General features: G+C 41.7%; 1 protein-coding gene and 1 long non-coding RNA gene across 7 annotated transcripts in view; one reads left to right on the top strand and one right to left on the bottom strand.

Annotated features, from left to right (window-relative positions):
- Positions 1-16,116, top strand: part of LOC110829822 (uncharacterized) — a 218,099-nt gene that overhangs the window by 108,950 nt on the left and 93,033 nt on the right. The gene's annotated exons all lie outside the window — the stretch shown is intronic.
- LOC110829814 (zinc finger protein basonuclin-2) overlaps positions 776-16,116 on the bottom strand; it is a 249,162-nt gene continuing 233,821 nt past the window's right edge. For 5 of the 6 annotated variants that reach the window (XM_022063929.2, XM_022063931.2, XM_022063930.2 and 2 more), the window contains one exon: positions 776-7,715. In XM_022063929.2, coding sequence (XP_021919621.1) covers positions 3,732-7,715 — 3,984 coding nt within the window. In that variant the 3' untranslated portion in view covers positions 776-3,731. The remainder of the gene's footprint in view (positions 7,716-16,116) is intronic. The other variant, XM_087344947.1, reaches the window with a different exon arrangement.

Here is a 16,116-nt window from a genome sequence, read left to right as displayed (position 1 = left end):
CCACATGAATTTAGTCAACACACTTCCACCCTGTTTTCCTCCTTTCTTATGATACATTTTAAATTATAAATTAATTATAATTGATTATTTGAATTCTAATTTTTTAGCGCAGTCTGGTGACAACATGAACGTACAGGATACGTGGTTTGGAGTATACGTAATGTTGGATAAAGCTTTTTGCACTCTTATGATTTACTCCATGCGAAAAAGAAATTATTTAGGAATGCCAGTGTGGTTATCGATGCGATAGATCAACTACTAACCAGATATTCTGCGTTTGACAGGTGCTCTAGACCAGCGTTTCTCAACCTATGGTACGCGTACCACCGATGGTAGAAGTGTCATAAAGCAAAACACAGGATCTATTACAGTGTTGGTTTAGAAGCAAAAGCAGGAAGGTATATCTGTTCATCTGCCATCACCATTACGCCCAGCTTATATCAGGCAAATTTCGGCTTTGCCTTGCTGTCTCGTACAGTATGATATAGAGAACTAATTTTGCCTGCTTTGCAGAGCGTACAGGCATGCAACTTCGTCTCCACATTAAGGAAAAATCTAAGTGTTTAGTAAATGGGGTGTGAGGTTGTAGACTGGATTCATCTGACTCCGGATATGGATCGGTTACGAGCTCTTGTGAATACTGTAATGTGTTTCCGGGTTCAATAAAAAGACTAGATAAGAGACTATTAGCTTCTCAAGGACTCTGTTCCATACTGATGGCTGGTTAGGAAATTTACAGTAAAGGTTTTTGAAAGGTTACAAATGAATAAACACGTTTTTCAGAGATAATGATTTTTGTTCTTTATTTACAATGATGACATTTAACTTACGTGTCACAGCACAGTTCATGTAGTATATAATAATATTATCATTATAACAATAATAACTTGGAGTAGGAGCTAAGTGCCATAGATAGTATATTGAGGGAGGTGGGGGGATGGATACGCGGCTTCACAAACATACGGCACAGTTATAACAAAGACCAGGATTATATACATTTAGCTTCAAAATTTCGCCTTCCTTCACCTGCCATAAGCCTAATGACAATTATTATCCACTTAGTACTGAAGTTGTTTTGATTTGGAAGGGCGGAAAGGAACGCTGTAAGGGACTCGCGTATCTATTATTACGGTATCTTAAACTCCACGGATTTCTTATACAAATACGATATTTATTTCACCGGTATAGTAATTTTATGTACAGTGACATTTGTAATATTTTTTTTTCTTTCAGTCATACACGCATAAATTCGAAGTCGATATTCTGTACAATAATAGAACTGTGTGAGGAACATGTGTCTGATATTGCCTCTTGGCTCATCCTACAGCTGCAGTTCATTACAATCCTATTGCAGTTAAATACACATATACCTTTAACAAAATGACAACACTTATGAATTAATAACAGTGCGCAAAACAGGAAAATTAATTTTGAATTTGACCGGAAAGGAAATTTTGGGAAGAAAATATGACATGTATTACTTTGCTTAAAATAAACAAAATCTCTCGCAGGTTTGCCACTAGTCAACTGTGTTTAACGTTTAAATATTAACAAATTATATTTTTAAGAACACTGCCTGACTCATTGAATTCTGTATAAGCCTGCTAAAGAACACGGTGTTTGCAGACCATATTGTGCTATTGCATTTGGCAGGACGTATAATGTAAAATACTTGAAACTCTATACCAATTTGATGATTTTCAAGTGAAATAAAATACGTAAGAAAAGTATTGTGAGTGAATGTTTGTTGTTTTCGGAAAGTTAAAGTATAAAAACACTTTTTATCAGATGGTTTTGTAGAAAGATGTTCAAACTTGTATCAATAGGGAAGGGAAGTGATCAATTTAAGGGGCAAGGTTTCTTAAGTTTATTGATTCTGAATCTAGACCATGTAACTCCTCGGTTTGTGATAACCACAATTTGTGTTACTAACGACATTTTCCGGATATGAATTGAAGAGTACAGACAAGAATAATGTTGTAGGCCCACGTTAATCTTATGGAAACAGTAACCGTATTGAAAATAATTTTAGGTTAACTGTCTTAGAGGTTTCAGTGGCTCCGAAACAGGAAGGGTCAGTCGTGTTGTTGAAAGCATTTAGGCATCAGGAATATTTTGTTTGAAACAGAGTTTCATATTGCACTGGCTTTTGCCTTCTTGTTGTGTGAAAATATTCTATGTGACGTGTTATCCCCTCACAACTGGTGAAATATGTAAACCCTGTTTTTGAAAACTTAACTACATAGTGGGGAATAAATACAAAATAATTAAAAGCGAGGTTTTATATTCATTCACATTGAAGTAACACACTGCATAATCTGTATCTGCGGCTGTGGACCGAGTAGTTCATCAATACACACTACGATGTACTAATAAAATAAAATCATTGTTCAGTACTTTTGTGGTTGACGTCATTTTCAAATTAAAATTTACGTGCGTGAGCATAGTTTGAACTTGAACAGTAGTCATCTTTTTAATGACAAGGTATTTTTACTGGAGTGGTACAGAACTTTACATCATTAGACTAATTTTATTTACTCTTAGAGGCAAAAAATCAGATATTTCCTTCAGTATAACTAGTCGTATACAAAGCAATAAGATAGACATCCATCTCATCAATATTACACAAACATTTTAGTGCGTGGAAAACATTCATCAGCATTTTCCCAATTCGAAATTGTGGCCTATCTGTACACCTATACACATATAAAAGATTAAATTTGTCTATAGGTTTCGTCATTGAGAGTGTTTATAAAGTGTTTCCAGTTTACCAGCACTGTACTTCTTCAAGATAACAATAATCAACTCGGTACAGAGTTTGTCTTATGCACACAACAGGAAAATGTAGGCACGCACCAGAGTTCATGTCACTATAAACATCATGACATTCCTCTACAATGATGCAGTTCCCTCACATATGACTTATTGCACTTGGTATTTTATTATCATACATCTCGGATAATGCGCAAGTTTGTGAGTATGGTAAATTGTTAATACATTATACAGGCAGTCAATCACAGCTGTCATATATTAATTTTTACAGTGAACCAATTCCCGTCAATTATGGCATTCTCTTACATAAGGGATGTGTATTCTTTCAGTGGCAGTGTGACACATTTTGGTTGCACAGTCCCGTGTTTCACTTTGCTTCTATTTCACAAATTTGTGATAACATTACGTTCGCCTACCAACCGTCACCAGCTACCAGCTACTGAATTATATCTTGGAATTTGGTTCTAAGAAGCTCTGAAATTTACCTTACTGCATGTAACACCTGATTTCGTACACAAAGAGGAATTCTAAGATTTAACCAAAACAGCTTTATTTCATACATACATTAAAAATTCATTCTAGCTGAGTGTTAGAATAGAAGACAATGTCTTCCACTCCTGTTTAATTGCCCTTTTTCCTATTTAAGATATTTTGCAAGAAGAATCTGTTTATTGTAAATGTTCTGCTTTTTAGCACAATACTTTTAAGTAGTTCCTTACACCGAAACGGATAGGGAAAGTGAACATTTTTATCTTAGATGCATGGCGTATTATCACATTTAAGGTGATCAAACGTTTCACTTGCTACATTGATCGATCAGTTTTAACATACTGGTTGGTGGTCTTCTGCCTAAATATTAATACATAGATTTAAATTAAAACGCTTCAGTCTACAAAATAGTTTGCCTACCACCACGCTGGCACCAGGGAGTTATAGCGGTGGAGGAACGCCCCGCTGTGTCACGAGCAGTTATCGTTCGCTAATGTGCGCTGTTGGGTCGCTTTGTGTAATGCTTCGTTATCGCTGTGTAGGTTCCGTTTGCTCCGGGAGCTAAACACTTTGTCACAGCCCGGCACAGTGCAGCGATACATCTCTCCCAAGTGAAGCTGTTCATAATGCTCTTTGAGCGCTGCAGTGTCGGCCAGCGACTTCCGACAAAAGGTGCAGGGTAGGAATCCTTCGTGATCCGGCATTGGCATGTCCTCCTCGACACTGTACACGAGTGACAACTGTGCACTGCCTGGCACCGAATTCGGCGAAATGACCACGCGATCTGCTGGAGGCGAAGACGGAGAACTTGGGGAGTTCGATCCTGATGATCGACCTTTCCTTTCACTTAAAGAAGTTGTTCCATTCACGCTTGCAGATAGTACAGCAGCCGGAGATGACAGATGACTGGTAAAGTTGTTCAGACCAGGAAAACTGGCAAGACTGCCCAAAGGAGGCAATAAAAGCGATGGATGTGGGGGTGGTATTCGTTCACCGTTTATGAGCATCTGTTCTGCTAAGCTTCCCGGTGTTGGGGGAGGTCCAAGGTGAGGATGAGAATGGGGAAGATTCTTGAAAGCTTCAAGGCTCATGGGAAGGGTTTGAGATTCTGCATATAAGCGGGCAAGGAACTCACTGTGTAAAGAAGGGCTGCCTGCCAAGGATGAAAATGGAGATTTGTCTAGGAACAGTCCTCCACCAGATTTGTCTGATGATGAAGTGGACAGAAGCTTACGGTGCAAATTAAGGTTAGCGCTGTGACGGTCACGACTCCGCTTCGACGGAAACGCAGCGTTACAACCTTCGACTGTGCATTTATGCATGAGTTTCAGATGAACATTTTGAAAATGTGTCTTCACTCCAAAATGGTTTTGAAATATTTTACCACAAGCGGTACAACGGCGTGGGTTATCTTTATCAATGGGTACATCCAAGTTTCCAATAAAACCACCAGAATCATGGAAAAACATGTTCTGGCTGTTGTCTTCTGAAGGTGAATCGGGGCCATTAGACGTGATGGAAGAACCTTCGGGACTTGGAGGACCTGTTCCCATCATGAAGCCCAAGGAAGGGAACTGGTGTTGGGAGTGCAGGAGAGGCGAGGCGGATTGCCCCAAGTTGAGACCGCCACCCCGCATCAAGTCGCCGAAGTGGCCGTGTGACAGACTCTCCAACTGCCGTAGAGCATGCGATGAGTCCAGAGACTCGTCGCTGTTGTGGCTTCCAGCCGAACTCGGAGCTCTCGTTGCCTTCTGCTCATCTTCACCTACCGTCGTTGAAGCCGCGGCGGAATCCTCCTCACCTTCAGTCCTTTCCAGCTGCGACTTCTCTTTCTTCAACTTGTCGGCTGGAATGAGAGGAGTTAAACTTGTTTTAATTTCACTAGAATCGTCTCTATCAGTTTCCTCTATTCGTTCTTGTCCTTCAAGTTTTACTTCACTCTTTTCTTTCTCATTAACCTCATCACGCACTTCATCCATCTGGTTGTTTCCTTCAGCAGGCTCCGCGTCCGGCACGTCTTCTTCCATATCCACGTCGACAATTTCTTTATCGCCTGTGACTGTATTGCTGCTCACCGGAGCAACATCCACATCGGACTGATGCAGACACTGACTTTGAGGTGACTTCTGCTGTTGCTGGCTTTGATGTTGCTGCTGTTCAACTGGTATACACTGTTGAATATCAGTAGCATTTTCCTCGGGCGTTGCAGCAGCAAACACTACGTCACTTGACGAATCTTCATCTGACAGGAGATCATTATGTCCCAAAATGGATGGTATAGCGCAACGAGTAGGATTTTGGTTCTTTCGTTTTCTAACGTTTTTGGAAGTGAAAACAGCACATTCGGTCCCGTTTTCCTCCTTTAGGCTGTGAGTATCAACAACACTGAGAGAGTCTTCATTGCTGTCCAAATTACTAGTAATTTCGTCCAAATCAGATTCAGATAATTTTACTCGTTTTACCAGAGTCCCACATTCGTCATCCTTCTCCGGGCTGCCATTTTCTCCCCTCTCTTCATTCCCTTCCGGTTCATCGTCATCCGCACCGCCATCAACCACGATGCCATCTTCATCGTCGTCATAAGCGTCATCATTATCGTCATCAGTGTGGTGATTGTTTAAATTCATAGCCATTGGTGCCTCGTCGGATGATGTCGTATTGTTACAGATGTCCATCTTGCGGTGTTCGTCATACCTGTGCATGCTGAGGTCGAGGCTCTGCTTGGGGTCAAGTGATGAAAGGGCCGAATGAGCAGTTTGGTGTCGAAGTTCAGGAGGTGGTGTTAGGAGAGGAAACGGACTGAACGATAAGGGGTTGAGTGCTGCAGCTGCAGCAGCAGAGAGGGATAGTCCTGAAGGTGGGGGGATAAGTATGGGGTGAGACTGGGCACTGCGACCGTCGTGAGGAGAAATCTTACGACGAAGGTGGGGAGAATGGAGTTTAGGATTGGGGTTGGCACTGTGTCGATTGCGAGATCGACGCGAGCTAAACATCATGTTGCAGCCCTCCACAGTGCACTTATGCATCTCGCGGAGATGCACGGCTGAGAAGTGTATCTTCAACGCGCCTTTATCGCAGAACGTCTTGAGACACACATTGCACTGCACTCGCTTTTTCCCTGTTGTGGGGTTAATGAGCTGTGTCCCCAGATTCAGAGGCAACTCCGTCCCAGACCCCCACTGTCTTTTCATAGGTGTCGTAGCTTTTCGGATATGACCGTGGCGCTGCCTAGGCTTTATACAAGCACCATCTCTGCTCAAATTAAGTGCGCTGTGCGAGTTTTCTTCGTCGTCGTCATCTTCGTCAGATCCAAATTCGCTGCTTCCTCCTCCACTCATGAAGTCGGTTACCATAGCTGAAGGAGACTTGCTACCTGGCGTCGTGACAGACGAAATGAGGCCGGGCAATGATGAAGCTACTAAACTGGCTGCCGCCAGAGGACCTGCTGAAGCAACTGCTGCTGCCATTGCAGAGTGGCAGAAACTGATGGGAGGCGCAGAACTCGCCGGTATTGGCGGAGGAGGAGGTGGAGGTGGTGGTAAACAAAGGGAGGAGGGACTGGTAATGCTCAGATTCATTAGACCCGGTGGACTGGTGTCCGACGTTTCCGATATTCTTCTCCGCACCTGCGGGTGTTGAATTTCTGGACTTCCGCTTCCACCTCGCGGGACACCACTTATTCCCCCAGGGAAACCACCGATCTTCCGAAAATCGAAGGGTTGCATACTCTGCAGGCGGTTGAGCGGTGATACGCTGAGAGGACTGCTACTGATGCTACTAGGAGGTGAGGAAGTTTTGCATGGCCCGTTTGTGGCTGGGAGTGCTCCGGGGGGCAGTTTCAACAGATTGATAGGAGCTTGTTTCTGAAGTGGTGACATGGGTGGTGGTGGAGGTGGCCGAGATGATGGGAGAGTTGTATGGGTTGGATGCGACGTGGGATGGTGAAGGCCAAGGTGAAGGGGGTGGGGATGATGTGATGTGTGATGATGGTGTGCTACAGTTGTCGGCGGGGATGGTCTTCTGTTAGGCGATAACGTCCGCTGCTTGTGAGTTCTGTGAGGGTGTTGTTGCAGGCTCGGCAACGCAAGGTGCTGAAGTGTCTTGGACGACCTCTCTCTTTCTTTGTCTCGATCTTTCTCGCGTTCTCGATCTCTGTCCCTCTCGTCTCCGTCCTGGTGTTTGCTGGGTGCAACGCGGCTGCTTGTCCTTTCTATGAACTTCTTGATGTCAGAGTCTATTCTCAGCTGGTGTAGATGTGAGCCTGGCGCTAGACTTCGGCTGTCACTGGAGGACGAACACGACGTAGACGGGGGCGGCTTTATGTCCTGTTGTGCCAGCAGCAGCTGCTGAGTGATTGCGCGTGTCTCGCCAAACCTTAGGAACTGCTGCAGGACTAGGGGCTCCTCCTCTGGGCTACAGATATTCCACCGATCAAGCACGCTTCCATGGGGTTCCTAGAACACAGACAAACTCTCGTTCAGTGTTACGTCTGATTGGCTGCTCGGTAACAGTGAATAACTGCTCGTATTTTGTCATGTTCTGTCATCATGTGTATTACCAGGAAGTAATGTCCATACGGAGGGTAGTAACGTGAGCAGTATACCACATTCATCCCATTCGCCAAACTCATGTCGCATAACTGAGTGAACATTATTACGTCAGAGAATTATAAATTTTTATGCACTTTTACAAATATGGAACGGCCCGGGACGAACGAACAAGGACCCTCAATAAAAATGTAATCAAAATAATAACAACGGTTCTCGATTTATTAGCTCAGAAACCTTTATGACATGTGCATACTGTAATAGGAACGAAATGCAATAAAGTCTTATGCAGCGCGTTTAACAACTTATATTTGCGTACACAGGCGAAAACAAATTCGAACACTTAACTGTCGAACGCGTGAATTCATCGGGGCAACAAGGCCCTCTGAAACGTCGGTAAACTTCTATCAGACTTCACGGCGCTATAACGGGCTGGGAGACTTAATGAAGGAAAAATTTGGCAAGCATGAGAACTACAAGACCTGCCGCTCAGTTATGAAGAGGCTAGATTATCTTACCAAATTATTTACGAAAGAACTGGCATATTTAGCATAGGTTTTATGTAAGCAATCATGGCATCTAAGCAAAAGCATAGTCAGTTCCATTAATTTTATAGATTGTCTGGTGTAAGTGATCTATATGTCCATAACAGACCTTGAAGTTATTTAAAAAATTAAAATATGAGTAGTCAAAGCATTTTTGAAGACTCTGTACATTTATATAGAATGCTTAGCTTATGTTATTGCTTCCTGGTTCAACCACAGCAGTACGTGCTATATGACTTGACTGTTCGATACACCACAAAACTACCTTGTATCTCAGAACAAGGAGGGGTACACTGCGTTGATTCGTATTCCCACGCTTCTTGGAACTCCTTTGTTACTTGGACATAACAAAATGCGCCTTCCTATGCGAAGTTTTGAATCGAAAATGGTCCTGTTATTTCACCTTAAAAGGGCCAATCGTTGTACTATATTCGCGGCAATATTGTGACCCTGATGATGAAGGCAGTAGGCACATAAAAATCTTTGGCCAATTTTTACGAGACTGCGTGGAGCAGGATCTCAGAAGACATTCTCATACTTACCGCCGTGAAAACCTGAAGTCTCAATAAATGCATATTTCTGGTGATCGTAATGAACGGCCGATTAAAACACAATGGGGAATGATTTCTTTCGAATCTTCACGTCTTCATTTCCTTTATCCGTTTTGTACCGTTTCCTCCTTAAGAACCAGGGTTACTGCAGTAGATTCTATCAGACTGCACGGTGCAATATCCCAGAAGACATGAACCTTCATACTCATCGTCATCAGAACCTAAACTGTCAACTTCTAGTGGCGTCTTCCACCCACTTACAACATTTGACGAAATAAAATTCGCAGCATTTCAAATCCTGAACAACTTTGTAGGGACGAATAGGTGGCCCCAAATCTAAAACAGGCAAAGATGGCTGGCTGTACCATCGCTATAATGTTATGTAAATTGCCGGGGTGTCCTCGGCATTATTTTTCACTGAGTTTGTAGTAGATTTAAACATCTTCGGTCCTTTGTGCTCATACTTTACGATGGATTATAGAGGAAGGCGCTGATTATTATAGTCATAGGCGTCCAATTGGATAACTGACTTCGTCCAAAAGAGACACACAAGTCTGTGATCTTAAAGAAAAAAACGGAATTGGAGAGGCTTTCTGTTTGTATGTAAGTGGGGCTTTATAATGATTTCAGTAGTAGGCGTGACAAATCACTATACGAATCTATGTAGAAAATCTTTCCTGAAATCATTCCCATTCATCATGCCTAACATTATGTTGAAGCCTGCAGCGGACGACAGGTAATAAATACAGCGTTCTGGGTCCCTTTGCCTCACGACATTCGCAAGGGTCGGAGCCATATCTCGATTTACAACGAAGGTGGCCGGACAGCCGGCAGTCCAAACTACAAGAAAGGAGGGCGATTTGCGAGAAGCTGCTCTTGCATTTTAGTTAATACAGTAAGCCAGATACAGAAGAATCGGTGAAGCGACATTGCAGTTAGTCTTCCAAGGGTCTACAGTGTTTTATCTAGTTGCCAGTAAGTCGATTGTCTTGCGCAGTACCCCTTTCGTGGCGATACAGAAATTTTAGAAATGTTCAGATGTTCAGATGTTCAGATGTTGGCAGGCGTCCCATTCCTTTACCAAATGCGCATTGGAAAATAGAATGTTATAAGCAGTTTAAATTTGTTTACAGTCACGATGTATCCAAACACCAAGCTCATACACAGATTGCAGGATTTTCACATTACAGTTATCAGAAGTTACATTTATTTTGCAAAACAGTTAATATCTTTCTTTTATAAACAACGTTATTTGGCACTAAAATAATTGCATTTTTACTATTCCCGAGTAGCGATATTACGTCCTGAAAGAGAGACATCGGATTTGAACAAGGATCAATAGTTTTGAAAACTGAGAGACAAAAGAAATTATAAAGAAAAAACCTGTGTTGGGAAGAAAGGTTTAAAAAACATCTCTTAAATAATAGCTGATTAAATTCTTTGCTGAACCCGACTGTTAAATAGGATTGAGAGAAAATTATAAGGTTGGTTGATGCAACCAGGCAGCAGAGGGTGGGCGGATCGCTGGAGCAAGCGTGCAGGGTTGCAGCTTGGCTGGCATTCTACGGGCATCGCCGTGGGAAATCGGAGAATTAAATAACAGAACAAAAAAGCGAAAAACGAAAGATGAACATGAAACTATAAAAAAAGGAGTATGAAAAGGATCTTACAGTGATAGTGGGGGTCATTGGTTGATTATGGTTATTGTGCAGGTCGGATGAAAACATGCCATTTAGGCTACCGAAGACCCCATGCACTACACCTGATTATTACAACTCAGACCGTAAAAGGATGCAAAGAGAACATTTACACATACCAGAACCAATGCGATCATTGAAATACGTATTTTTTGTCGATCCTTTTTCGATACCGAAATTTTGTACGAACACATGTGGTTATAGAAGTTAGCTTATTATTTAAATGGAAGAAAAAGTTGAATCGTCTGTAATAGAGTTGATGGCCCCAATAATTCTGAGCTACTGTGCAGTTAGAGACACACACTTGGGAGTGTTTTAAAATGATAGTTTCTACAACAGACAGTTGTTGTTGTTAAATCTGCCAGTAGCAACCAAGCAGGTGACCGTACTACATAAAATTATATACCTCCAGACCTATTTCTACATTTTGACTTCATTTCTGTGGAAATAATATCACAGTGGAATAAGTGATACATAATACAGTTACTTTTCCGTTTTGTTTTAAATAGAAAGGGTGTCTTTTCTCTAAGGGTGGGGTCAGATACATTCTGCTCTTATTAATAATTATGGCGGTAATAAATGCAGTTCCTCGGGTCTGGCGTGCCTGCCCCAAATGTTACCAACGGCTGCGGTAAATTATAGCTGCTGCGGAAACTTTTGATTATTTTAATATAAACATTATGCAAAAATTGTTTTATTTTGTTAAATACATCCCTGAACTAAAGGTACTTTGCATTCCACCCTTTGCTATAATAATTTCTTGATATTTTTTTTTAAATAACGTTTTAAGGAATGCCACAAGTAAGTTTGGAAATGCCTCTTCGCCTGACGAATTCAGAGACAGATTTTTACTGACCGCTTTAGAAGTAAATCAGATTTTTTAAGTTTCTGCCTCACGTTTCTGAACAACATGTAAGTTAGCACGATAAAAAACTGAAAAAGTGCGCTCGTACATACATGTCTCAGATCCGTTATACGTACGTTACGAACAGTGTTCGCTTGGTGTAACAGTGGAGCGAATACCGCCGCGGAAGAATGTTATTTGGTCAGTGAATATCTGTTTTGCTGTCCCGTTGTCAAGTTAACTGATGCGGAGAGTACGTGTATTTTAATTTTGCAAGGTGGAAATGGTCTGGCGAATGCGAGAGGGCAGGGTCCTATACAGTTACGTTGCTTTGTACTGCATATGACAGTGTAACGGACTTGGTGCGGGCTGTAATGCACTCAGTATCTTCCCCTTCACACCACGTCACGTTCTGTAAGAAACCCACACACACCCTGAAGCGTGACATTAATGGATGACCCGAAAATACGGGAACAGATACAGATCTGCTATAATGACTTGTTAGACGGCGAGGCAGCGAATTCCCACACCGGTTTCTCCGTTCTTCTCAGTACAAAGAGAATAGTGTCCACTGCTGTTGGCGTGTAATTACCTCGTCTTCGTCTTGAACCTTCGGTCAAGTGGCATGTCCACGCTGAAAGTAGGTCTTCATATGCACTAGATTTGTACGAAGGTAATAAAAATTCAAGTAGGTCTATAAGTTTTGACAGAATAGTAGAACAGTAGCTGGGCTTATCTAATTAATTTCTTTGTCATTCGGTCCCAGAAATCCACAAGTTTCTTGATTCTATCAAAATAAAGTGTTTTCTTTTGTGTCTCAGTATCCTTGCACCGCTGTTTCCCACGCATAATGTTCATTCAAACATAATCTCGTCATTGCCAATTAATTCTTCTTTTATTTCGGATACACTTATAGGTCTGCTTCTTAACTTCAACGCTTGTCTGCCTTCCCGGAAATCATTCCACCGATTTGTTTGGTATAACAACGCTGTCACTAGCCGAAAGCGTCGATCTATAGATAATAAAAAGGAGTAATTGCTGTAGTTGGAACGGGTGTGGAAGTGGTCGTGGCATAATTTAAGGACTAACCCAGAATTTGGTTGCAGGCACTGAGTAAAGGCAAGAAAAACCTCGGTTAGTATAGTCGGTTTTCTGAATGAGATTCGAAACAGAGACTCCGAATACTAAACAGGCGTACTAATCACTAGGCCGCAACTTTCCGTCCCACCCATTCGTAAACTTTCCTTTGGCTCGCAATACTGAGTTGTTATTCTAACCTAAATATCACTAGTTTTTAAATACCACCAAAATGAAACACACGGCATTGTTCTTCTTCGATTAATTCTACAAATGCAGCACATATGTTGAGCATGTCATATTGTTATATGACTACACAAAATCGTGTTTGCTGAAACGTCACTTCTGACGTAAATACAACGAAAGAATAAATTCAGATCTGAGTGCCAGGAATCGAACTTGAGACCACCGAAATACGAAGGATTGCTAAACCGCAAATTTCAGTCTTCCTCTTACGTTATTCAGATTTAATCACTGAGAGACTAAAATGTAACATACAGTACCACACTGGGGTAGCGAACTGGCTCGAAAAAAAGACAGAGATGGACGGTAGGAATCCAACACCAGTAACGCAACTGATGTTTTACCCGTTCAGACCTCGCGGGTCGAACGAATCCCTTAATGGCTGATTCAATTAGACGGGACGGCGGTGGCCGCTGACGAACCGTCCGTCCGTCCGATAAAGTCTCATGGGTATCGGAAAGCGGGTGCCGTGGGGTAGGGTTGGAACCAAGAGCTTGCAGAGACAGCAGCCTTGTTATGTATTTCCCAGTCACTCAACCCATTACCACAAGCACAGCTCGACGGATCCTGTTCCACTGCGGACAGACTACCACCCGGGGGTTGTATGATGTTATTGCTGCCGCTCAGGGTTTGTTTCGCTTCTTTGTTTTCCTCTTCTTCAAACAAGGGGATGAACTACCCTTCCCGTCTCTGTGTATTGTGTCTTATAACTAAACCAATCATGACATCACAGAATACTGGTGTATTGGCACTTCCTGTACACTTATTGGCTGTCAGTCTTTTGCAAGTAAAGTAGCATTATTACTGTAAACCAACTGTTGCCACTGTAAGCAGAACAGAATGAGTTCTTGTAATGTAAATTACGTCAAGCGAAAGTATGGTGAATGGAACAAAAGTCTATAATTTTATATGACTCACAAAGAAATCTCTCCATGGAGCAAAGTCGTTCTTGAAAAGCTAATAGTCTCTCAGCAAGTCAAGTAAATCGCCTAATGTGTATGAAGATTGGAAGTTCTTTCCGTGTTTACAAGGGCCCGCCACTGGTCCCTATCCTGAGTCAGGTCGCGATTTCCATCTAACATTTTGTATGCATGTCGTGACCTATTTTTATTATCCCAGTATCTGGTTTGCGAAAACTGCAGAAAACCACAAATAATTTACGAGGATAGCAGATTTACATGTCGAAATTCAAATCTGGATATTCCGAATATAAAGCAGAAGCCATAGCACAATGTTATTTACACCTCCAGGCATAGATCGAGTTCTGGACCACCGCCCTTGCTGAAGGTCAGCCACATAACACCTGAATTTCACGCAGTTCTTTCACAGTAGGGTGTAAAGAGGGTTAATACTGGACAGGTAGTTCCCGAGCAGGCGCATTTCGTCATCCTCAGCGCAATGGCCCTGATGATGCGTCTCTGAAACGATGGTAAACTTCTACGATCCTAAACTGCGCAACATTCTAGAAGACAGTCATCTTCGTCAGAACCTGATTATATCACCATCATAACCGGAATATTGAGTATCAAAACCAGTTTGACATTATTCTGAGCCAGTTAAAACCAAGTACCTTGTCACAACCTCGTCTCTTCGGGTTTACAAACGGTCTTTGTAAGAAATTTCCGCATTCTTGTTACTTCATCTCATAAAGTCTAAATATTCTTCTTAGCTCTTTGTTCGCCGATGTCTTCGATCTGCCTTCTTGCATTGGTGTTAGAAACCATGTTTCACACCGTATAAATCAAAGGGCAAAACTGTAGCATTTTGTGTTTTAATATTTACATTTCGAGACAAACAGAAATAAATAAATATTCTAAATATAATAGAGTAAACATTCCCCAAATTTGATCTGCACTTCATTCCTTCATTAATGCACTTTTGATTTGTTACTATCATTTCGAAACATCCATATCATCTCGTTTTCTTTACAAGACTTTAGCCCTCTGTACTACATTCCGGCTAGAGTGACATTTTCTGAGTAATTTAATAACGCGATATTTTAGTAATGATAAAGTGAGGAAATATCATTACCTCGCCAGTTATAGGGGTGGAAACAGAGTCAAAATTAATGTGTTTTAAAGTTTAAGATTGTGTCTAATTTTTGGATTCCTTTCCATCTTTCAATTAAACCATTCTTTTCTGTTTTCTGTAAGAGACCGGGGTTTTGATGGCTGACATTCCTTTCATCCTTATCAGCATGGTTACAAGACGTTTTATTATGAATTTAACTAAATATAGAACTTATTAATATACAACGCTTCTAGACATCAAAAATGAAATAAAAAGAAAAAATAAACTTGTTGTTCCCATACACATATCAGTTGTTACTTAAGACTGCAAAAGATTTTGTTACACGGCAAGTCTTCTTCGAAACTGAAAAGGCAAGCCTATAAGCTATTAATTTTCAATAGATCAAACGTGCCAGTGAACGGTGTTGAATCGCAATTCTGCAACAAAGGCAGCAATTACGAACCTGCCGACATGACTTCGGCTCATTGTAATGTCAGCTGTCGGTAGTTCTCAGAAACACAGATGGAGGAGAAGTAACAATTCGACGTTCAGTCTTGCTTTTCAGCTTCTCGCGTTGCTCACGGTATCTGCTGTTAAAAATAATTCAAATGACGAACGCGTTTCGAAAGACCAAGTTTCTAAGAAACAAAACCACACTATCATTATGAATATTTCTTCCATGTTCGGCTGGGAAAAGCAAGATGTATCCGACCTTCTTGTTCGTATGACCTCTGAACGGCGATGTGGGGCAGGTAGGCCGTGAAGCTCAACACAACGCTGATGACAGCGATCAAAATGTCGTCTCGGTTACTCATAACCCCAGCCTCTTCTTATCGTTTATGAAGAAATGGACTTTTATGACCAAACTAACGGAGAGTGTCTTGTCGACTTCCTTTTCACACACCCATCTCATGTAAGGTTATGGCAAACTTCATTTTGAACCCTTGGGTTTCTATAAAAAGGCGACTAATGCACCCAAAATGTACTCCCTAGCAGTTTTCACTTCATTACTAAAAATAAGGTCTATCATTCATCCAGTTTTCAACGCTGCACGTCTCTGAATCTTCCTTGTTTCAGTTTTGACACAACTATGAGGACAGACAATGGCAGAACTTAGCTGTGGTCGGTCAACTGCAGCCCATAAAAAGTTGTGTTTTCTTAAGGGTGACTTTCATTGCTAAGCCTCTAGCAGGGTCTGCGGATGGACTTTGTGGGTGGAGCATACGAACCTTGTCACAAATGTAAGGCTTTGACTGTGCAAAATGCTTACTCAACCAGAGTGCATCAGTTTTTAGCCACAGACAGAGTAAGCGTGGTTCAGCACCGGCAAGTTTTTCTCTT

This window comes from Zootermopsis nevadensis, unplaced genomic scaffold, assembly GCF_977971745.1.
Source record: "Zootermopsis nevadensis isolate Lab colony 2312 unplaced genomic scaffold, Znev_1.0 Znev_ptg000008l, whole genome shotgun sequence".
NCBI lineage: Eukaryota > Metazoa > Arthropoda > Insecta > Blattodea > Termopsidae > Zootermopsis > Zootermopsis nevadensis.
Note: the sequence above shows the minus strand (reverse complement) of the source record. Positions and strands in the feature narration are given on the sequence as shown.